Here is a 25,067-nt window from a genome sequence, read left to right on the forward strand (position 1 = left end):
AAATTATAAATAAACTGAAATAACTTATAGCTTGTAAACTATAAATTAATAAAATGTATTTATTTATTAAATACTTTAATTTGATCAAATGAACATATAAAAATATCTGTTTGAAATGTCAAACATGTCCTAAAGGCTAAAGAAAGAAAAGAAAAAACAGCACTTTGACATTTGACATAATCAAGACTCAAGATACAATATGTATTATTTAAATGTGAATATATTTTTATTGTGTATATATTTTTATTGTGATGAATCAAATTTTAAATCAAATTTTTTGTTTTGAAGATTTAACATAATTACATATTTAATTTTTAAATTTAAAATCTTTAATTTAACTGGAATAATTTTACAAAACAATTGATCTGCACATTTAATATAATCAAGACTCAAGATACAATATGTATTATTTAAATGGATATCCTTCCCCTTGTTAATTTTCCAATCCTGTAGGCTGCATGAATGTTTTTTCAATAGAAGGTGGCTGCATGTTGAGTTTTAACTGCAGTCCATACTACAAAAGGTGTGGGAACCAGCTTGTCGGTGCTGTCGGTATATAGTATATACCAATTCAATAATATTCTTAGATACTAAAAACCTATATTTTAACAAATGACTATGTCTAGGGCGTGTCTAGAATTTTTTAGGGCTCAGAAAATTTTTATATTTGAAAATTTGTTAATTAAGAAATTTAAACATTCCATTCAATAGTAATTCATTTAATCAATATATTTGTAATATGGTTTATCTCAAGTTAACTTTTAAAAAAATATTTTTTTTTCTTTGGAGAATGAGAACAATGTAAAAAAAATTATTTTTAATATAATTCAATATTTCTAATAAAACATTAATTTATTTTGTAATACTTTTTTGATAATATTTGTTTCACGATACAATTTAAGACCACTAATATTAAATTAATGTTCACTAAAACTTTTAAGATTAATATAATATTTCTTTTAGTTTGTTCTCTTTTAAAATTCTTAACTATTATGAACTAAGAGTTTGGAGGGAGCATAAGGTAATGGACTCATTGGCCTTGCCATAGCTAGAGTTCTAGGTATGTCTCCCACAATCAATTCATGTTGGTCGTTATTTTCAACGTGTATCAAGATTTTATGCTTGGAACCATGTCCTTAACAAAATTCCTAGGGTACAGCTACTTTGATTCGAAATGAAATATATCATAACCTTTCCTTAAAAAAAAAACACATGGGTATGCTTGGTTTAGAAAGGGAAAAAAAGTAAAAAAAAAAAAAAGTGAATTGTTTTTAAATTATTTGACAGAAAAAGCAAAAACAGAAAAGAAAAGAAAGACAAGTTTAATTTTTTTTTTTCTTATTTGATTAAGTATTAAGTATAAAAAATAAGAAATCTCGTCAACCTACCAGATCCTATCTTCCTTATCGCTTTGGTTTGGTGGACATGAAAATGGAGATGCAATGTAATTTGAGGAGAAACACTGGCCACTAGAGAATGTAAGTCGTATGATCTCCTTGTCAACAGCTAAATTCCGTGTGCATATGAAGAATTAAGAAAGGCCAGTTCTCGTTGGACAACAAGAAATGGACTTAACCTTATGTAAAGTCCAAGGGTGTTACTAGGTGCATCATGCATGTAAAACGAAATTTTCAAAATACTCTTCATATGGATCATTTGATTCATATGAGTTATACAAATTACGTGATCTGTATAACACTTACGGACCACTTGATCCGTATGAGTTATACGAATTACGTGATCCGTATATAATATACATATTATATAATCCGTATGAGTTATATCAAAATTAATTGTCACAAAATTTATTATTTAAATTTACATATGCATTAAATTTAAATTAGAGATTTTACTGTTATATATAACAACATTATTTATTTTATTATATAATTGACTTATTAACTCCGTTGATTAGAGACAATTCCTATTTTATCCTTTCGTAAAACTAATACGAATTGAACAATACATAAGTCTCATACGGATCAGACAATTCATAAGTCTCGTACACATTAAATATCCATTAGAAATTTTAATGTTACATATAACGACATTAATTATTTTATAAAATAATTATTCTATTAGCTCAATTGATTAGAATTTCGTGTTAATAACGCTAAAGTCAGAATGGCTAAGAGGATTTGCTAATGTTAAAGAAATAAGAAAGGTCTTTTTTATTTGTGTTGTAGAGGATAACTTCTTGAAAGAGTAGGTTTTATGTATCGTCCTAAAATTAAAAAACATGGCTTAATTAAAGTTATACAAGTTTTATGTATCCTCCTAAAATTAAAATCATGGCTTAAGTTTTATGATAATTAAACGTAGAACAATTTAAATTCCTAAGATATCATCTTCGATTCTAGATAAGCCTTAAGCAAATTAAAAACCTGACAAAGGGGAAAAAAGACATTATCTGTTATCAAATAGACCTATACAATTATTGAAAGTGTAGAAGAGAATTTTTTACACATTAATATCTTCTTGCATTAACTCATGAAGGATCAACATTCTTTGCTTTAACATTAGCATCATTCATCTCTTCACCATTTCTAGCTTTGAGAATTTCTAGCATCATTCATTCATCTCTTGGACTAAAATCAAGAATAACACAATGAAATAGAGCACATAGAAAAATAGCACTCATACTATTAATTCCAGACAGTCCCCTCAAAGGACTAGGTCCCACCCTCCCCCCATTGTCCCTCTAAGAAAAACAATACAGGAGGATTTTATAGCACAAATAAAGCTTTCATCAAACCATCAGTTCAGTGTCGTCCAAAGAGAACTCGTTAGGCATAGCATTGGTAAGGCATCATCAAGATAAACTCACCACCACAAACAAACAAAGATACTCGGGATGATAAACTGACAAAGCTACACTCATTAATCAACCTAGCTTTTCCATAAACGTTTCAACCAAGGTTTGGCCATTGACTATTTTTGTTGTTGCAATAATCAAATCATATGCCATTCCCTCCTGCAAAGTAAACCACATCAAGAATTAGGAGATAAGAACCAAACAAGAAGATTTATTCCTAATGCCCAGTCAATTGGATAAAGCAGGATATAAGGAAGAAGAGACAATAAATTCTCCAGTGTAAAACATACATGGGGTGGTTTAACAGTGAACCAAATCAAATACCTGTATGATAAACGTATAGAAAACAAACTTATAGTCCTTTTGCATTTCACACCACCACACTATTTGAAATAAGATTTGAACAATAGTACACTTGAAAATATTTTTATACCTATTTTTTGTGTCCCTGAGGCTGAGGTTTCTGCTTTTGAAAGTAATAACATGTTAATTCTATTTTTTAAAATACTAACCTTCACATATTAATAGTCTTTCCAGTTCGTTGCTTTCTCCACAACCATATCCCTTATGAACCCTCTTCTAATTTTTTGCTTCCCTCCCAACAACAGTTTTTTCTATCCTACCCTAGATTCTTCAGGAAAGCAAATCAAATTTGATATAAGTATCTAGTCCAATTTGAGGGGTATATATAGTAAAAAAATCCGCTGTTTACTTCCAGTGAATTATCTATATAGCGATGATTCAATCACCTTCAAGCATTCTTTCCATAGAGATCCTGATATGGCCGAATGGCCCATAATGCTAAGTCTGACATGGGAGGAGTTATAGTGAGCCAGAAAAATGAAAGGTCTGCCATTTTTGGTGGCATGGACAGCAACCATCACTAAGGAATGAATTCTTCCTTTGGCCCAATGATAGAGACCAGAAAAAAGGATATAGTCTCAAGGAAGTATTTTTGAATGAGAAACAAATCTAAGTACATACCCCTCCACAAAGTGGTAATTCTCTCTGCCCAACCAAATGACCTAGACTGATTTCTTCCCCGTTAACCCCGTCCTCATGTGCACACCCCTCCTTACATACTCTTCATGTGAATTAGCTCACCCCACTACTAACAAACTACACCGGGATCCTGCCTATTCCTACTAGAATAAGCCATCCAAATGGCAGGCCTTTCATTATGCTGGCCCATTATAACTCCTCCCACATCAGACTTGGAATTATGGATCATATGAGATCCATATTTAATACTCCATCCTTTGGTTGATCTCTTCTTGAGAGCCAAAGCTTGTAACCTGAATCCAAAGACCAACTTTTTTTAGAACCATTTCGTTTCTTGCAGCCACTGCATTTGTCCTTCCTCTAGTTCTAATCATTCACCATTATATCCAATTCATTATCTCCATAGCCTTTTCAGTTAAGAACTCTGATGTTCCTAGTTCCTAGGCTGTGTTTCAGACATTTGAGACCTTTTGCTTGAGTATCGTGTATCATAGAGAGCTGTGCCAATAATTCATTAGTGAGTCTAGAAATTTTGGAAAAACAAATTTTAAGAATAATTTGATTCAAAAAAGAAATTGTGTTAGGTAAGTTATAAAATGGGAATTGATTTTGAAATCCTTTTAAGTTGTGTGTATTTAGAAATTCACTCAACTTGGTTGGATTTGATATTTCATTTTAATTGCACCAGCCACACATTTCCATAATTAAAGATTCCCCCCACCCTCCCCGGCAACTGACTCACCCACCCACCCAAAAATAAAAAACAAAATGCTGATCAACCAGGCTAGGCCACACAAATTTACTAAGCAGGGAAAACTGTTTACCTGATTATGGACCAATAACCATATTCAAAAAATTAGATTTAAATTATAGGAAAAGTGTATTGGTTAAGATAGTGTCTAGGAGACATTCAAAGGCAACAGTTATGACACACCTGAGTACATAAAAATCGAAGTGCAGAAATCTCTGCAAAGGTAACGCCCCCAACAAAGACAACAAGCACCACAGCACGCCTTCCATCAGGTACTCTGAAATATGTGAAGTGCCAGAAAAAAATGATTAAAAAATTTCTTCCTCAAAGACTCCAAATTTCAGCAAATTTTTACACACCAATGTCAAATGTAAACCATCATGTTCTAATGGCTTTCCTTTTTAAGAACTTATCACCAAAAGCTAAAAACAAATTAAAGTATTGAAATCTCCCCTGCAGTTAGCAGATTTTGCGAGGCATTAAACCACACCTTAGGGACTAACTGATATCATCCACAACCACAAGTAAAAGATTGATAAAATGTAGCATATATAGCCAAATCTGTCTGAACCTTATTAACAGCATAATTTTCAAATGTTTGTTGTTGTGATTTAGCCTTTACATGAAATGGTAAGCATTGAACTTCCTGGAATATATAACACTTTTCTGATGGTGTTTTACTAAAGATAAAGGAAAAGATGCAGAGTTTTAAAACTGGCACTGATGTAAACATACTTGGCTATGCTGGATTGAATCCCTGATAAAGTGTCAAATGATGGGCTATTTGAGAATCCACCCTGTACAAGCAATAGAGCAGGCATAATTTAAAATATAACTACTAAAAAAGGTGAATTGAATATTAGTGATGATGATGTGACTTCGATTCAAACAGTTAAAGAACTTGAAGTTGGAAACATGACATGAGAAAACATATTCAGCAAGCGTTGACAAGTACTAACCCTCTTCATTTCCAAATGAGGTCCAGGCAGTAGCTTCAAAATTTCTTCAACAGGACGCCTAAAAGATCAATGATGTTCAGTAATGTATCAGTTGGTCAACTACCAAGCTTAATTCACAACCCAAGCATAAAAATTCACTTAAGAAATCGGTGCAGTCACTGAACCAATCAATAGATATATTCAAGCAAAAGCATATGTATTGCATGCAATAATATACCAAAAGGGAAAATGTTTTGAGTTTTAAGAAACTGTCATTGGGTATATACATAGTTGTTTAATATCAAACAACCTTCAATTTTATCATATTATATGGACTGTTTAGAGGTGCTTCATTGCTAGATATGTAGGGAGATTGGCATGCCTTGCTACATGACTCATTTTTGTTTCTAGGTGTTTCTTTTGCATTTTATTGTGAAAATGTCTTATCCTCTATCTTTATACTTTCCATTGCTTTCTCAATGAAAATGCTATTTCTTAAAAAAAAAAAAAAGAAACAGTAAATGGTATAGCATCAAGTAAACATTGGAATTCATCCTCAAATGAGAGAAATGCACAGTAGTATGTGCAAACAGTGATATATCATCTTTGGAGCCTTGCCTATTAAGTTACCAAATTTAAACATAACTAATACAAAGCCCATAAAATATCCTGCTTTCCGTAGCAAGTATTGAAATGTGATTGTTGACATAATTGTACCAAAAAAAATAATGTCTTACAACAGAGTATGGTTTTTAACATTTTAAACTAGACTTTATGGTCAGCACAGACCCATTTCTAACAGAAAAGCATTTAACAAAAGCCACCTTGGATATAGAGATGCATGAGATGAAATAATTGTCACTATAAGAGATTCAGATTTACCATCCAGATCGAATGGCATGCTGGACCAGTCGAATGCTGAGTGGTGCATATCCAGAGAAGACATAAGCAATATCATTGGGGCTGTTCTAGTAGGAAACCATTAGTAAGAAGGGAAACAGAACTACAATAAGTAAATAGATGTATAACAGTTGCTTATAATTTATCAATAATGACAACTTATTTGAGAGCCATGAGATTTGCAAGAATTTCATGCATACATCTGCTTTAACCAAACACCATATACATGAAGACAAAAAAATATTTAAAAAATACAAATGCTAGACGCATCGTTAATTGCCACTGCAAAACAAATTAATTTTGAACAACACAGAAATCGTGGCTGTATACCCATAAAAAATAATTAAATAAACAAAGGAACAACAGAAGAGCTAGCATGGTTAGAAAACTGGGAAAGTTATTGCTTCAAGCCTGCAACAACAAATTAACCTTTGAAGCGATGGGCATATATTATGGATTTGGGATGCTTGGTTCCATCTTTTTTATCATTTCACAATGAAAATATGTAACCATATTTTGTTTGTCACAAACATACCCATGGCCATGTTTACATACTTACATAGAAGATCTAAATTGTGACCACAAACTTAATATAACATTTAAAAATATAACAAATGTCTAAGGATCTCATCATTTAGAAGAAATTACTTGGCCGTATCAGTGTCTTCAACCACAAGCTGTAGAGCACGTTTTATAGTAAGCCAATTGCTTTTTGACTCCTAAAAGGATCACATGCACAACAAGAGTTAATTATTAAATAACGAACACATAATCCATTTGCATTTGCAACTAAACACCTACTGCATTATACCTGCTTTTTAAAAAGTCCAGCTTTCTCTAAATTGTTTAGCATTGCTATGTGCTCAAATCCATAGCTGTGGAGTAGTTCTCTCCTATAAATTGGAAGTCACAAATATATAAGAATACACTAAGTACTCCAAAATAACATTTGCTAGTATATTGTACAAAAGGCAGAAAGGGAATAATATTTTAGGTTAGTAATTTCCAAGGATCTACAAAAGTAACAAAATGAAAAAAAGGAATAGGACAAAGTATCAATGAAGCATGAAAGCTTGCCTGAAGTAGTCAAAATGCTTCTTTGGCAACCCAGAATTAGTAATCGAAAATAGGATTAGAAGGCGTAAGACTGTTGTCAAAGGCTCCTGCTTATGGATCAGTTCTTCAATATACTCAAAGCATCTGCATATATGAATGACCTAAGCTTCATATTATAAAAACCTTAAGTTGTGTACATGCAGGCATGCAGCAATCTGTGAACCATAATGCATCAACAGCAAATCAATCGCAGACACTGACCCAACTAACTATACCATATTAATTAGTTTTGCAAATCAAATTATTCGTATTCTAAGTTCATTCCTTGTAATTTAAAATTCAACCATAAAGTATAACTATAAGCTGCTTCATTTATATCATAAGCTGTAAATTATATGAAATCAAATATTATCAACAGCAAATAAAGCTTAATTGTCTATTATAACCTAAACTATAATACAACATTATGCACATATAGCCAATTTTAAGTCTTAATTAACAAATTACTATTAACGGTTAAGAATAACATGCTTGAAGCACTACCTTGTTTATTTTTAAGTAAAACAAAGCTTGTATTGCAGTATTCCAAAGGCAATGCCCAAATCATGTCTTTGATGGTAGATTCCCAAATAGCATCTCAGTTTTTATTACATGTACAATGCCAGTCCACAAAGTTTACTAAAAACTTGGTTTTTAAGTTTTGACAGTGAAAGTTGATATTGAATGAAATTTTGGGCCTCCACACAGATACAGTGAAAGTTGATACTAAAAACTTGGCCTCAGCTGAAAATTCCACAAATTTTCATGGTGAACAAGAAAAAGGCATAAAATATATACCCCAAACAGAAACATGTAATTTTCAAGTAGAAGAAGCTATAAAGCTATAAGTTCCAAACAAAGGTACTAAAGAACTAGTTCCTAACTTGGGCAATTAAATATAAGTCAATAAAAGGTACTAGTTAAATTTTGGGGCTAGCAAGTAAAAAACAAGTAGCTCTAGCCGGAACAAGTTCACCCAGCATAAACCTTAGCATCAGCACCTCCAAAACACAGGATATCAGGACCTACTTAAGTCATATAGAGAGAGAGACATTAAATATACCATCAAGTATATAAAACTCTCTGTATGCAAAATTAACTCACATATCATAACTCTGGGCCTCTACAATTGTATGTTCCATATCAAGTTGCCCAAGAAATGAAGGCTTTGATGTGAATGTTGATAGATGCTGAGCAAGATTTATGTGCCTCTGGGGAAATAATTTAAAGCATATTATGATTTGATAGTCACTATGAGAATCATGTTAATATCTTAATGAAATATCAAAATTACAACAAAAATGTTATTACGGTCATCTCTGGCAATGAGTTCAGCTTTTTCACAAAGTCCTTCAACTCGGAAACTGTCTGCGTCTGGATGTCATGGAAAGCAATATATTAGAAAGTCTTTACAGATCCATATTGATTTTCCAAAGAGTTATAAAAGAACTTAATTAAGTGATTCTGAAAAATTTTAAGTACACAACTCATTCAAGCAGTATTTTTTTTTCAACATTGCATCCATTGAACAACAGTAAAATTACCTGTGAAGATAAAGTAAAGCAACAAAACTATTTGAAGACTTAACGCATTATATTTCCAAAGAAATAAAAGGAAACAACAGGACTTTAGTGGATTCACTGCTATTATTTTCACAAGAAAAGTTGGTTTCAAAACAGTTACTTTTTGCAAAATTGACAGTAAAATCAATGTCCAAGTATAAGACCATCTCCTTACAGTAGTTGTCATTTCTGTGTAGTCTTGCTTCATGGAAGTAGCTTTTTGGCGCAAAATCTGCAATACTGCAGACAGCAACTAAGAAAATAGAACTACAAGAGAGCCAAAGATTTTTTAACTAAATATTGCTCTCCTTGCTCCTCTCTGCATGAGTGTGCATGTGTGTGTGAGGGAGAGAGATTAAGTGATAACTATGCTGTGTGGTAAAAATGAATCAACCTGGACAACAACTTCAAAGTTGAGATCTCGTATCTCCTTAAAAAGCTTGTCACTATCAAAATGAAGTTGGAAACATGGATTAATTGATGCCAAAGAGTTCTATCAAAATGAGACTAAAAAGAGAATGCAACAAGTAATAGTAGTCTCTTTTGTTTTGCTTGAGTCAGTTTCTGAAACATATATGTTGGAAATAGGAACATTTTAGGAGATCAGAGCTTCTTTTATGTTTATTTTTCCAAGTAGCCTAAACACTTGGTATAGCTAGGTTCAACGCATCTTAGGAAGTAGTTGTAAATTGTTTTGGCATTAATAATCTTTGTAATACTCTTTAATTTAAATAAGTCCATTCTTCTGGCTGAAAAGCACATTCCAGCATTTTCAGAAAATTGTGCTTCTCATTCTTTCACAATATAAACTTATATATGATCTGCTTCAATTAATTGTGCAGAAAATCATTATGAATCAAGTCATGGATATCAGAAAATATTTAAAAGGAGATATTATGAATTATGAATATTTGACAAATCAACCTACTCATTAACTAACGGATTGGAAAAATTTCCAGCAAAAAAACAGATTGGAAAAGTAATGAATAACATGATACAAAACATTCAAGTCATAGAAAAAACAGTCTCATTATATTGCTAACAAGATAGAGTGAGCAAAAAATGTAACATACCTTGAATTAAGTGGAACTTTAGTTTTCTTCCCTTCTTGCTGAAGACCCATAATAGATGCATCAAGCTCTACAGAACCATTGTTGATGTGCAGAAACTGCAATTACACAAATTCAGCGAGCCATCGTCACTTCAAACCTATTTACTCACAGTATAACAATATTATTCTGAAGACCAATTCGTGGCACAAAAATAATCCATGAAGCTTACATAAAATCACCAAAACATGCATTAGAAAAACTTCCACATTGTAATTTGCAACATCACAAAGAAATGAGTGGAAAGAGATTAGTAAGGTGACACACAGGGATATTCTCAAAAAGAAAAGCCTGATCAAATAACAACACAACCAAATCTTTTATGCAATAAATAAATATTTCATTCATAAAAGTGTAGGCTGCTTCTGCATCAACTTGCCTCGTCAAGTAGCCCCTCATATGTTAATTGGGAACACAAAGGAGTAACCATGTCCACCTGCATTCAAAAGCATACCCAAATTCAATGACCATCATTCGTGTGGACACCACTCATATCCAAACAACTGAAATAGTAGGACCTCAAAAAGAGAAATGCAAGTTAATGTGCAAATAGAAAATTAAGCATGGATGTAGCAAGAACTAGTAATGATTTGCTTAACTTTCAATTTTTCAATCTCACTTATGGACCTTTAGTTAACAATTCTTTATGAAGTAATGAAGGATAACTGTATTGGACAGGAAATACCCTCTTTAAGCATTAGCAAACAAATGCATAAATTACACAGGACAGGGCACTGGTATAAAATCCCCGAAGACACTACAAATCATGATTAATAGAGATGAGATGAAAACAGGATGGACCTCTCTATCTAAAAGGATTACTGTATTTATCTCTGGCACAACCATCTGTACAAACAAAGAGAAGATAATCAGAGGGTTATATGGTGCATTTTAAATAAATACGATTTAATAACATAGCTTTTGTTTGTTCTTCTGCTAAGCTAATTAGCTTGAAGAGAAAAAATAGTAGAGCATGATTACATCAGATGAGTTAACTGGTTCCTCAGCTTGCATTCGGTTTAGGATGTCTGCAACACGCACAGATGCTTTTCCTTTTGCCCTCACATTTGGTATCACTCCAAAAGAAAACTACAAGATAATATCACATGAAATAATTATGAGAAAGTCCATATGCACACAGATCAGGATCATGTTAAATTTCATGTTTATTATTATGATGATGATGATATTTCATAAGGGGACAACTCTTGGATTTTCTCCCTTTTTGTTTTGATGCTAATTGTTCTAAGTCTAAAGAAAAATCAACAAGTGACAACAGTATGCATTCAAAACTACAACCTCAAGTTTGTGAATGGCTTTAGCAATGTGCCAAAGTGAGCTTGTATCACCATCAACTTGGCATTCCTACCACAAAGAGAAGACAAACAAGAATAAGTAATTAGTCAAACACAATACTAATCGTAAGAAATTCCAAATTCAATAAATTACAACCCTAAAGGAAACTCAATAAATCAATCAGCAAGAGTAGTAGTAATATGCAGCTTACTTTGTAAGAGAGATCAAGTTCAAATGATAATACATCCTCATCCATTGGTACACTATACAAGGGATATTCCCCTATTGTAACCATGTTATGTAATTTCTCTTCCTCAAGAACCTACACAAGAAAAATACTGATTTATGCTGTTGGCATAGAGATATAAAACAGAAAAACATCATGCCCAAGTCCAGAATAGATTCAATTCCAAGGAAAGCTTACTTTCTCACAAACAACAGTGCGGCGAGGGACAAAATAAACATGATATTCTCTTTGCAGTCCTTTCGATACATCATTATGAATATTAGAACATATGAATCTCATCAACTTGGGCTGAGCATGCACAATGTAAACTACTTTGCTGCAGTCAGTTTGAATTGGGTCCCCGGAAAGATGCCGCAATTCAACTCCATGCTCCTGTTTGTAATTCAGCGTGACCTCTCAATATCGCCAAAAGATTAAAACAAGCAAACAACAGTTTATTGGTAAAATAAATACGACTTTTCTTTCTTGTGCACGTGTGTAGGTACACAGAAACGTTGAATTATATTAAAATTCAATTAAACAACCAACTAGCATTGTATTAAAATGTTCGAAAAAAATAAAATTATAACAAATTGATGTTCCATTGTAAAATAAATAAACTCAGTAAATAACTAAGGGCAAGAAAAAAAATGCCTTGAGAATGGATGTCTGTATGATAAGCGAGAGAGAGTCTCCGAGCTTCGGATCAATGACTAAACACTTCTTTCCTCGAACCTACAACAACGCGTGTTGGATGAAAATCATTAACTCTAACGAACTCAGTGTTCAGTACTGCTATAGTGAAAAAGCAATAAAAATCAAAATAGTCGATGATCAAAATTTGATTTGAAATCACGTAGCGGAACAGAACTTCAATTTTCTTCGTACGAGCAACAAAAAAAAAGGAGAAATTTAGAAGCGATTATAATTACATTCTTGAGGATGTTGAGGAGCTCTTTTTGCGAATGCTCCCTGAAATAGAAAAATAAATAATAAAAATAAGCTGAAATTGAAATTATTGATGGTGAAGTTAGAAATTGAATTAGGATTTGATTTGACCTAATGGATGTGAGATTGACAGGAGCATTGTCTAGGTTGGGAATCTGAGCCATTGAGAAAGTTCAATTCATAGTTCGTTAATCCCCGATCTTCTCTTCTTCATCAAACTCTTCTCCCCCAAACACCCACGCACGCACCCAGGCGCCCTTTACTTCCTCGAACCCGCAGATCTCAGGCCCAAACTTTGGCCCGACTCATGGTGGATTTCATCCACGTTCTCAAAGGCTGTTGCTTTGTGCACCAGGCATATTTCTTGTGCGCCCAATAATATTATGATAATCCGAAAATATCCCTGTGTGCTCTTCATATTCATTTTAGCTTTTTCTTTCACGTTCTTCATTCATTCGTTGGTTTCATCACGTTTTTTCATTTTCATGAGAGAAGAGATTCATTGTGTCTGCTTTGATCGAGATGAAAGTCTTACAGAGATACATCAGCAAGTGGTCGTTGTGATGATAGTTAGTGCGGTTGTTAACAATGGAGTAAGGTGTCTTTGATAGTTTTTTTTTCTGCGTATAACACTTATGGATTAAGAATCCGTAAGTTATATAATATTTATGAATTAACAATCTGTAAGTTTTATATAACTTATGGATTGTTAATCCGTAAAATTTTATTCTTTTTAGTTTTTTTTTAAATTATTGTTTATTTTAAATGTAATTAGTATTATTATTTTAAATATTTTTAAACAAGTATAGTTTGATAACTAATTTGTAAGTATTTGTTTTTATATTGTGGAAGTGGTATTAATTGTAAAATAATTTAGACTTATAATTTATTTGAGTCGTTGTGCTTTAAAATTGGTTATTTTTAGTGTTTATAATTTGATGAATTACAATTAAGTTCAATAATATTATTTATTTTAGTATATATGATTAGGTTATCATTTTTTATGCATTGTATGGTTATGAATTTTAAGTATAAAAACTTGATGTTATTGGTTTTTTAATATATATGGTTATTAATTTTAATGTTTTATATTATTAAATGCAGTAAAAAAATGTGTGATAATATATGTATAGTGTGATTAGGAGTCGTTTGTTTGTAATTGAAATTTTTTAATGTCTTGATAAGATGGACAAAAATCAGTAAATGCATGACACTATAATGTCTAAAGAAGTTGATATAAATGAATAAAACGAAGACAAAGTTGGTGAGAAATCAAAACAGGTTGATTTATTCTGATGCCTTCAATATTTATCAAGTATTAATATGATTTTTTGTTGTTAAAGTAAGTTATTGAATGTTTCTTGAAGACTAAAGATGTCTGGATTGTATTGTAGGTGTTTGTTACCCGTGATGATATTTTAAATGGGGCTTGAGTTGTTGCTTATGAAATTGATTTTATTGTAGTCATTATGAAGTCAGACACAAACATTGGTATGAAAGGAAGGATGTTATTTATCTTAATTGATTGGGAAATGAGTGATAAGTATAAGGATAGGAAGAAAGATTTGGTAAGAACAAATACTGACAATAGAAAATGTGGGTGTCCCTTTAAGATGCATGAGAAACCAATGGTTGGAGGTCAAAGATGGATGATGAAGTTAGTGTTTGGGAGTCACAATCATGAAATGAAAAAGTCATTAGTTGGACATCCATACATTGGTCAATTGACTAAGGATGTAAAGATTATTATTGTTGATATGACAAAGTCAATGGTGAAACCAAGAAATATTCTCTTAACGTTAAAAGAGCACAATGTCAATAGTTACACAATAATCAAGCAAATATACAATGCCAAAAGTGCATGCCTTTCGTCCATAAGAGGCAGTGATACTGAAATGTAATAACTAATGAAACTTCTTGAACGGGATCAATATATTTATTGGCATAGATTAAAGGATGAAGATGTTGTATGTGATATCTTTTGGTGTCTATACAATGTCTTTAATTTGGTATTTTTGATAGATAACACCTACAAAACAAACAGGTACAGACTCCTATTACTTGACTTTGTTGGTGTCACACCAACAAAGATGACATTCTTTGTTGGTTTTGCCTATTTGGATGGAGAACATTTAAATAATGTTGTGTGGGCTCCAGAACGATTTCGAGGTCTTTTTCTCATACTTGATGCCCTCCTTAGAGTTATTGTTATCGATAGAGATCTAACATTGGTTAATGGAATAAAGATTGTATTCATTGAGTGTATCAACTTGTTGTGTGGTTTCACATTGATAAGAATGTGAAGGAAAAGTGTAAATCTCTGATTGGTCAAAAAAATGCATGAGATTATGTCATGGAAGCCTAGAGGAGTTTGGTCGATTGTCCTTCCGAGGATGAGTTTGATGAGTGCCTTAAGAAGTTTGAAATTGTTTGTTCACCATGACCAATGTTTGTTGACTATGTCAACCAAATATGGATAATTTCTCACAAAAAAAATTGTTAAAACTTGAACGAATAATGTGATGCACTTAAGAAACACAATAACAAACAGGTATGAAAATTATAATTTTTTTTTTGCTTAGGATTTTGGAAACTGTATCCTTTTTTTTGTTTTTTTGTAAAACATGTATCAGACAATAAATGTATCTTTGGTCAAAGAAAAAGTTTAAAATTTTTATAACCACAGTTCAATCCCTTTTTGTATTATTTGCTTCTATAATAATAAAAACAAAATATGAAAATAAGTACATAACTACATGATTAACAATTACATATACTATGTATAAAAATACAATAATATATAAAATTTGCTTAAAAGAATTATATATAATATATAATTATATGATTTTTCCTTTTGTGATTCCTATGAATTTATTCATAATTAATAGAGCTGTTGGAAATGTTACCTAAATGGAAGTATTGAAGCTCATGTTATGGTACTTTGCGTGAAATGATAAATTGTATGCAATATGTTGAGATTAATAGACAACTTATTTAAGCTAGATTATATTCATACCAGCAAAAATTTAATCATCAAGATTATTAGAAAATTACGGATCCATATCATCTTAATTGGTATATTACGCTATTAATTGTTGGATAACGAATTCTCTCGCACAATTAACAAAATAACAATTTGGTAGAAAAGTAAATACTTAAAAAGAAAAAGGGGATAAAAGTATTTGTTCTTCACAATCCTGGAACGGAGGACATAACTTCAATTACCTTTGAACTAGAAAAAAAAAAGTTTCAGAAATCATGAGACAAGGGTACCTAGCAGCCGCTGCTTCAACCATGCTTGTTGAATTAACTTCTCTAAAAGTAACAATCCTGCATAACCTTAAAAGGTAGCCCTGCCCATTCTATTTTGGTCTCTCTAACCAATACTATCTTTAGATAACTATTTGTGACTATTATAGTATTATCGTTCTGTAAAAAACAAAGTTCATTCAACAATTTTAGAAAATTGATAAAAGTAAACAAATAATAATACAAATAGTTAATAGATAAATGGAAAAAAATAAAAACATCATTTGGCATAATAAAAATTCAGTTATGCCAGTAAATTTTAAATCTTGAATTAAACATAAAAAATATTTTTAGAAATCAGTATTTCATTTTTTTTTTATTTTTCTTCTTACTCTTTCCATATATAGAATTTTTTCTTCAATTGGCAAATATATATGTGTCGTACATTCATTTTCTGCATTGACAGGAAAAAAAAGTAAAACATGAGGCTATCTATGGACATTCTAGTCAATTCAAAGGCTATCTATCTACGGCCAAAAGAAGGATAGCATGACACATTTTTTATCATACAAAATATTGACATACAGCCAAAATTACTTAAGAGTGTATTTGGATGAAAAAATTTAAAATTCTGAGAAATTTTAAATTTTAAGAATTTCAAATATTTCAATTGAAATTTTTTTATTTTCAAAATTTTGTGTTTAGATAAAAAAAATTAAAATTATGAAGATGAAAAAAAATGAATAAAAAAGAGAGAAGATATGGTTGGTGTGTTAGTTATACGTGTTCCTCTATGCTCACATTCGATATCTTAAGAGCTCGAACGGTGTTTCTTGAAGAAGAATGTAAGAAGAGAATTTCAATTTCTCACTTTTTAGAAGGAAATTGAAATTCTAGTTTTTAGTTGTTTAAAATTTTGTTTTAAAATTCCAAAATTTTAAATTCTTCATAAAAAGTATCCAAACAATGAATTCTAAATTACAGAAATTCAAATTATCTGATAAATTACTTTCCTCATCTAAAATCCTCTATTCAAACGCACTCTAAAATCATTCGTACTGAAACAAAATCAAAATCAAAATCAGCAACAATAGAGTAAACAAACACGAGAGATCACAAGAGTAAGTGTAGTAGTTTGGCTTGCACAAAAGCTATTAGTAACATTTAACAAGACTACAAGAGGCAGCACGATGAATTTACATATCATATATTCCTCGGAAAATGACTCTACATTTCAACTCATAAAACCTTAAACTTCAGAAATAAGAATTTCCTGAAGGATGAAATTTGAAAAATGACCAGGTCATTAAGCAGGACACTCCACTATCCTAAATAAAAGAAACTTGCTCAAACAGTTAAAGTCCAATTCTTGCAGTAGCTAGGCTGTTAGATGCTCATCTAAGAGTCCCAACTCTGCATAATCTATCTAGTTTGAGTTTTAGCATTCATATATTCTTGAACATCTGCAAAGACACACAGACTAGACAAGTAGACAACATAAATTTCTGAAAAAAAATATTCACCATTTAGTTTTTAATCACCGGCCACCACAAATATTAGATGTAAACTAGTCATAAAAGGTTAACATCAGTTTACAAGAGATGATGGCTTGTAATTCTCATGTCCCCAAATATCAATACAGCAAGCAGGACAATCTGATTTAGCTCAATTATTATAATTTTGAAAGCTTGAAGGCTAATTATCACATCACATCACATTCTTTGTTACTTAATTAGCAACTAACTAACCTTTGTCATTGATATCAATGGGAAGGGCAACCTTTACTGGAAAGTGGAAACTTGAGGCAATCTAGGTTGTGTTGTGGTGGAGTGCTAGTACTGCTACGGCTTGAATTCCCATTTGAGGCATGCATGGACCTTCACTGGAAGGTTCAAATACATCTCCAAGTTAGTCAATTTATTTATTGTCTTTCCCGAACATGAAAGGCAGATTATATAAGAGAATAACTCAGCTGGCTATCACTAGCTAAAACTACACACTTGTAACACAAGGGCAGGAATTGATATCTATAGACAAGGACATCAACAGGAACAAGGACATCCTTATCCATCGGTAAGTGACAAGCTAGGAGAAGTCCAAACAGCTGCATTTTCATTTAAAGGATCATCCTTAGTAAACTTGGATACTCCGCCAGACAAACCTTGTTGTTAAAGAAATGGTGAAGAGAGTAAAGATGGCTATGTTCCTGCATCCAGAGAAATGGTGAAGAGATGAATGATGATAATGTTAAAGAAAATTATGTTGACCCTTCATGAGTTAATGCAAGGAGATATTTATGTGTGAGAAATTCTCTTCTACACTTTCAATAATTGTATAGGTGATAACAGATCATGTCTTTTGTCCCTTCTTAATAGGTTGTCAGGTTTTTAATTTGCTTAAGGCTTCTCTAGAATCTAAGATGCTCTTGACCAGTGTTTTTCTCAAGAACAATGATATCTTAGGAATTTAAATTGTTCTACGTTTATTGATCATAAGAAAATAGTCTTTAAATTGTTCTACTTAAACGTTGGCTTTTACCACAACAGAAAGTTCCAAGAATTACAAACTTTGCGGTGACAGACAATGGCAGAAACTTATTCCATTTATAATCCTAGCATAACATCTTCAATAGACAATTCACAGAATTTCCTATACAGACAAATGACAGCCAAACATAATGCAAAGTTCCTGCACAGGATTTAAAACAAAAAAGATGAATACACTATTATGATGTGGCAATAATGGCATGGTTTATAACACATAATTTTCAGACCATCTATGAGCTATATAACGAAGCAACACTGAGACTATGAACTCTGCAGATTATCAACCCCTTCCATTCGCTGCAAGAGTTCCAATATGCTTCCAGCTTTTCTCTTAGCTCTATCAGTTCCATTTTCTGACAACTCCTGCAGTGCTGCTTCTGCACCATGTTCTTTCGCTAGTTTTAATTGCAGTGGATCTCCGGTGCATAGTGACCACAAGACAGCAGCAGCATTCTCTCGATTGCGTGGAGAGCCGGTTCGTATAACCTCAACAAGAATATGAATTGGCTCGGCCTGACCGATCGCTACCCTGCCTTCATGGTGGCTTGCAAGGATTGCCATAATAGCTAGTGCTTCATCTACCATTCCACCCCCAGCATCCGTCAGAAATTGTATCAGTGGGGCTACTATACCAGCTTTTACAGCTCTTGCTTTATTTCCCTGATAAATAGATAGGTTGAAGATAGCAGTAGCAGCATCCTTCTTACCTCTAGGAGTACCTTCACAAAGTAACTTTATTAGAGCAGGGATAGCTCCAGCTGCACCTATTTGCACCTTGTTCTCGTCTAGAACCGATAAACTAAAGAGAGTTGCAGCTGCATTTTCTCTAGCCTCCATGCTGCCATTTTTCAGTACATCTACAATATCCGGTATGGCTCCAGCATTTACTATAGTTCCTTTGTTACTCTCGTTGATGGAAAGATTGAGAAGCGCTGTAACAGCATGCTCCTGAGTTCGAGGGTCTGAAGAAGACAACAGATCTACAAGAGGTGGTATTGCTCCTGCCTCAGCAATGCATACTCGGTTGTCTGCATTCCTTTTAGCCAGCAACCGGAGCTCACCAGCAGCTGCCCTTTGCTGTTCTATATCGTTACTCGTTAGTTTATCCAATAAAGCACTAATAGCAGTTCGATCACAATCTGAAAGACTGCTGCCACCACATTTCTTTGTTCTACAGTTCCCTTGTTTCTTTGGTAGCTCAATACCGTTGCTTTCACACCACAAAGCAATCAAACTCTTCAAAACATAGTTAGGGGTAAGGGCTGTATGCACAAGTGTCTGCTGTGTCTTGGGGCAGGTTTTGTGACCAGCATCAAGCCATTTTTGAATGCAAGATCTTTCATATGTCTGCAAAAGAAGGCAAAAAGTTTATGAATAATCATAACATATACGTTAGAACAGTCCCACGTACAAAGATAATCTCGGATTATACCTGACCAGTGGAGACAATTACAGGATCTTTCATTAGTTCAAGAGATATAGGACATCGAAAATCATCTGGGATCATGGGAGACCTGTGCTTAACTGACAATTTTTCACATTCACTGGAATCAACTTCAGGATTTTCTGTGAGCACACATTCCCTCAGTTTGCTGAGAAGGGATGTGATCATTTCAAAAGAATCGCCGAGTTCTCCACCACTTGTGATGAACAATTCATGCAATTCACTAGACTCTTTCCTTAGGTCATTTATTGTCCTTAGATGCAACTTTTCAGAAAGTCTCTTCAGTACAGCAGGACCAGGGTCCTTTTCTTTTTGTGCCACTGCCATATCCAGGTCTAGTTGTATATCAGCAAATTCTGTTTGAGCTTTGGCTCTTTTGAATTGAGCATGCACCAGTTCAATCTGAAGGATTAAAATAGTTGTGAAAAATAATGTACATAAGATGCCACCCATTCTCTTTGCCAAAAACATCAAGAAGTTTAAAAGCACAAAAATCAAATATGACTAGAAGAAATAATAGGGAAAAGGTAAAAGTTTGAGTCATCATGGAATTGTATATAGTATAGCTGGTCTCCTTCCAATATAGTATGATAAAGGTTTACCTGTTCTCGAACTTCATCCGATATGTCAAGTTTATTGTAAGGAATTTCACTGAGCACAGCTTCAATTTTTTCAGTTACTTTTTGGAACTTATCTGCTGTATCATTCCTCCGCAAAGCCTGAGACATGTAATTAATTTGATAAAAATTAACAGTCAGTATCAACTAACATGTTGGGTAACAAAACTGAACCAGAAAGCATAGAGCATCTGCATTATCCACAATGAAATATGATATGGTCAGCTAATGCACTGTACACATGGAGGAAGAAACTTGCACAGCTAAGGCCTTGTTTCAAGAATACAGAATATTTTAGAATTTAAATTTTAAGCATCTGTTGTGTGTGTGTGTGTGTTAAGAAAGTCCCACCAAAAAGAAAAAGGGTAACATGAAGTTTTGGTGATTGGCAGTTTGGCAATGTTAGGATACAGGCAAACTACAAAGCAGAATTGTATTCTTCATAATCTTCTCAGAAAGAAATCACCCTAAAATCAAATCATTGGGATCTCATATTGGAAAATATACAGCTTTTCATCAACTTTCTTAAGAGATTGATTTAGATTTTGTGTATATAAATAATTGTACAAACTGTGCAATGATACACAAGAGAAATCATTCCTTCCATCTCAATATGGTATTAGAGCATTGACATCTACCATAAAAAGAGGTTTTTCCCTCTGCTGCACAGGGCTCTCAAAGCTTGTCTTTTTCTTTTCCTTTCTCAGTTTTCTGCTCTCTTCTCTCCAACAAATCAAGATCTCACTCTTGTCTACCGTTCCAAAGTGTAACCATCTTGTTTATACTGCCTATAAGGTCTCTTTCATACATTTCATCAAGGCTCAAGGTTATCAAGATCTTAAATGTTTGCTTCAGCTCAATATTTCTCCTACCGTTGCGTATAATGACAAGTCTTGAAAATTTGGTAATGTGTATTTGGACATTATTTGCTTTTGCCCTTGATGGTTAAGCGTTGATGATGTGAGCAGCTTCTGCTTTGGGTGGTTAAGCATTGATATTAATTTGTTTTGTTTCTACCTCACATGGTGGTTAAACCTCTCTTTATCAACTGATGAAATTGACGGCTTCAGCAATTATTATGGCTAAGCCTTGTTTGATTTACTTTTATTAAATGGTTAAGGATTGAGTGTATCTTCTAGCTAGTGGTTAAGTTTCTCGTTCTTTATTTTCTTCCTAAGTTGAGTCATTTTATCATAGAAAATATTCTCTCCGCATCATCAACACCTCATCTGTTTGTTCCAAGGATAATCTTGACAACATCTTTACTAAGTCTTTACAAGGGCCCAATATAGCATATATATATGTAACGAGCTAGATACATATACATATTCTCCATTGAGAGGAAGTGTTAAGATATGTTGCGATACTATCCTGATTCTATTTCCCTGTTTTCTTGTTCTTCTATTTTATTTTAATTTTCTTAGAAAGAAAGCTTGAGCATATTATTTAGTTTCCTTGGATAGCTTTTTTTGGGTCACCATGACATTGGTGTGGAGTATCCACCAGCTTTATTGATGAGTATTCTTTCCCAAGAAATTTGACTGACCACCTTTAGTGGGATCTCCCCTTTATCCACATGAGTTGAACCCGAGACCACTCAATCAACCACTTGTTGGTAGTTTCCTTAGATAGCTTGATGCTACCTGAGTTAATTTTGGATTATAATCAAGCTATCTAAAAAAACTACACAAAACTCATTGGTTGAGGACAAAATTGAGTTTAATTCCCAAAATTCATTCCCTTAGGCAAAACACCAAAACTACACAAAATTCATTCAACCCTTGGGGAGCTTCACAAAAACCAAAAAGGCCATACCTGATAAAGCTTACTCCCTTGGTTCACATCCTTTAAAAGGGTCTTAGCTGAACCCAAAGCAACAAAGAGAGAGTCAAAGCTTTGAAGTTGTTCATCGCTGAGGGACTCATCACTATTATCCTTCAATTCCTCAAAGAGAGGACTCAAAAGCTTCACCCTGCGAACCAAATTCCCATACACCTTCTTGCACAAGTTCTGACTCTCTGGCAACCCAGAAATCTCCTTGATGCACTCAACCAAACGACTCATAACCACACCCTTCGAGCTCTCGCTCCCACCCATCTTGAGAAAAAAAGTCAAAGATGCAAACTTTGACCACAGGATCGAAGATGCCTCAAATTTGGAAGGTACCCAGATGAGGGATCACAATGGAGAATTGAAACCCACCATGAGCTGAAAGAGAGAGAAGCTTTGTGTTTATTGATGTTACTTGTTAAGGGAGAACTTGGGAAAGAGAAATGGAATTGGAAAATTGTGGAGGACGAAATCAAAGTATAAGAAAGAAAGTAATTGAAATGGGAGAGAAAGAATTGAAGAAAGAGTGTTTATTTATTTAAGATTAAGAAGACATTGAGAGGTTTTGCGTTTGACCTTTTGAAAAGGTCTTTGCCTCGTTCGTAGGTAAGAGGTAAGACAGACACTATGAAAGAACCAACAGTGTTGTTCTCTTTCTCTCCTTTGACCAAATTGTGGTCTTGCAAAATGTTTTTTTTTTTTTTACCTCCTAAAATTTAGTTTAAGTGGGAAAAGATATTTTTTAATGATCAAATTTCGAGCGATAAAACCGACTAAGTTGGACAAAGACAAAATTGTCGCCTAACTCCGATTATTCGGCTTCAACTTGTAGTTGTGTGTATTAAAAAACAGAAATCGAACAGATGGAGTTTACCCTGATAATTTTTACTTCTTGAAATAGATTGGTTTTTAAGGTAGATTATATAATTACTTAATGCGATGGTTATAAGTGTTTATAAAATTAATACAAAATAAAGTTATGATCCATAAAATTAGCTGAAAAGTTAATTAGTAAATAAAAGTTGAATTAGCTTATTACATTATAAGTATTGGGTAAAATTTGTTGTTGAACTAATTAAAAAGTGTAAGATAACAAAAAAAATTAATAAAATGATTATTTATTTAAAAAATGTAACAAGAAAAATGAATGAATATATTATGAATAAAAATGAAAGAAAATATAAAAAATTATAAGTTAAAAGCCAATGTTTTTAGAAATATTATTTAAAATAATGTTTCACACAATATTAAAAATTATTAAAAAAAATAATTTATCAAACCATCAAACACATTTTTTGGCTAGTAAAAAATAATTAAAAACTAGATTAATGTCTTATCAAACATATAAGTTATATTCAATTTTAATAATTTACAACTAAACTTGATCACTTTAAAACTTCACCTATACTTTATATACATGTTATTATTTTAAAAATCTCTATCATTATCAATATTTTTTTATCCGTTAAAATTAAACAGACTGTTAAAAAATTTATAACACTTACAGATTATATTCAATTATGGACTCCATTGATATCATTATGGACATGTTCTTCAATTTATAACCCTGAACAAATTTTTCTACTGTTGTTTTTATTTTATTTTTCCAACTTTTTTTACACATTATTTTTCCAACCTAAACTTTTAAATCTTATCAAGTTAATATATAATTTAATGTGTCTTGCTAGTGTCCATAGAATTTTTTTATTGAAAATCATGTTATGACAACTATAATGAGATACATTAATAATATTTTGGTTAAAAAATAATATTTTCCCTTCTATTTTTTAAATATGTAATTTTAGACTTCTTATTTTGTAATTGAGACATTTTGTTTTTTACTTTTTAAAAAAATCACAATTTAAGTTCCCTATTTTTAATTGAGACATTTCGCTTTCACTTTTTAAAAAATATGCAATTTTAGTTTCACCTTTTCAATTTTCAAACTTGACTATGTACATTTTTAATTGTTTTTTTAATAAATTAAGTTTGTTAACTATTAAATAATTTTGTTAAAAAATACTTATTATGTAGATGATAAATAGACATGTGTCAATCAAAATTTACTAAATACATAAATCAATTTTTAAAATTTGGTTACAAGGACTAAAATTGTGAATTTTTTTTAAAGTGAAAGATAAAATATCTCAATTAAAAAATATAGGACTAAAATCACAGTCTTTTTAAAAATGGAAGATGAAATGTCTTAATTAAAAAATAAGAAAACTAAAATCACATTTAAAAAAATAAGAGGATAAAAATTACATGTTAACCCAATATTTTAAAATTTTCCATTTTTTATTCTTTAAACATTATCTTTAAAATACCGTTCAACATTTGTCTAGTTTAATTACTAAAAGTATCAAGTTATATTTATTTCTGAAAGTGTAGATTTCTACAGGTTAATTATCATATATATTCTACCAAGTTGTAAAGTCATAAACTATTTCTTCTTCAAAAGAGCAATTTATATAAGTAAAAATGATTAAGCATCAAAACAAGTTTTGACTTTGAAAACTGAGTCAATTCAAATTCTACCATTAACCTTCATTCATCTTTTGACAATTGAAGGCTTTAAGGTGATTTGTCAATTCCATAACACAGATTATAATTGCATTAAGTTGTAAATATTTTGATGAACATTAACTCAATCATGATTTTTGAAAATTCTTATCAAACGGCAGAAGCATTTTGAAATTTCTAATAAACTTTGCCGACACGATGCTGTAAACCGCCTAT

The 25,067-nt window shown here is 32.2% G+C and overlaps 2 protein-coding genes across 2 annotated transcripts; both read right to left on the minus strand.

The window, feature by feature from the left end:
* Positions 1–2,411: 2,411 nt before the first annotated feature.
* On the minus strand, positions 2,412–12,904 carry LOC114371897 (vacuolar protein-sorting-associated protein 33 homolog). Its single transcript, XM_028329210.1, has 22 exons — positions 12,754–12,904; positions 12,627–12,666; positions 12,349–12,429; positions 11,893–12,087; positions 11,680–11,790; positions 11,472–11,537; positions 11,154–11,261; positions 10,974–11,018; positions 10,552–10,608; positions 10,137–10,231; positions 9,458–9,509; positions 9,239–9,295; positions 8,813–8,875; positions 8,606–8,712; positions 7,484–7,606; positions 7,218–7,299; positions 7,055–7,125; positions 6,389–6,469; positions 5,528–5,585; positions 5,304–5,365; positions 4,752–4,845; positions 2,412–2,974 (listed from the first exon to the last, which is right to left on the minus strand). Exons 1-22 carry the CDS (start codon positions 12,804–12,806, stop codon positions 2,885–2,887), a joined length of 1,791 nt encoding a protein of 596 aa, XP_028185011.1. The 5' UTR covers positions 12,807–12,904; the 3' UTR covers positions 2,412–2,884.
* Positions 12,905–18,402: 5,498 nt separating this feature from the next.
* Positions 18,403–22,935, minus strand: LOC114371096 (U-box domain-containing protein 14-like). The gene is made up of 4 exons (XM_028328508.1): positions 22,314–22,935; positions 20,484–20,600; positions 19,870–20,283; positions 18,403–19,784 (listed from the first exon to the last, which is right to left on the minus strand). The coding sequence occupies exons 1-4, from the start codon at positions 22,593–22,595 to the stop codon at positions 18,699–18,701; spliced, it is 1,899 nt and encodes a 632-aa protein (XP_028184309.1). The 5' UTR covers positions 22,596–22,935; the 3' UTR covers positions 18,403–18,698.
* Between the last annotated feature and the right edge of the window lie 2,132 nt (positions 22,936–25,067).

Source organism: Glycine soja, chromosome 10 (genome assembly GCF_004193775.1).
Source record: "Glycine soja cultivar W05 chromosome 10, ASM419377v2, whole genome shotgun sequence".
NCBI lineage: Eukaryota > Viridiplantae > Streptophyta > Magnoliopsida > Fabales > Fabaceae > Glycine > Glycine soja.

What these genes read in the sequence shown, in the direction of transcription:
- LOC114371897 (XM_028329210.1), bottom strand. Translation starts at nt 12,806, where the DNA reads ATGGCTCAGATTCCCAACCTAGACAATGCTCCTGTCAATCTCACATCC. An exon ending in TAATCCTTTTAGATAGAGAG is followed by an intron (nt 10,609 to 10,973) that starts GTCCATCCTGTT and finishes TTTTGAATGCAG; the next exon opens with GTGGACATGGTTACTCCTTT. An exon ending in AAGCATTTTGACTACTTCAG is followed by an intron (nt 7,300 to 7,483) that starts GCAAGCTTTCAT and finishes TCCAATTTATAG; the next exon opens with GAGAGAACTACTCCACAGCT.
- LOC114371096 (XM_028328508.1), bottom strand. Translation starts at nt 22,595, where the DNA reads ATGGGTGGGAGCGAGAGCTCGAAGGGTGTGGTTATGAGTCGTTTGGTT. An exon ending in AAGGGAGTAAGCTTTATCAG is followed by an intron (nt 20,601 to 22,313) that starts GTATGGCCTTTT and finishes TACATGTCTCAG; the next exon opens with GCTTTGCGGAGGAATGATAC. An exon ending in TAATTGTCTCCACTGGTCAG is followed by an intron (nt 19,785 to 19,869) that starts GTATAATCCGAG and finishes CTTCTTTTGCAG; the next exon opens with ACATATGAAAGATCTTGCAT.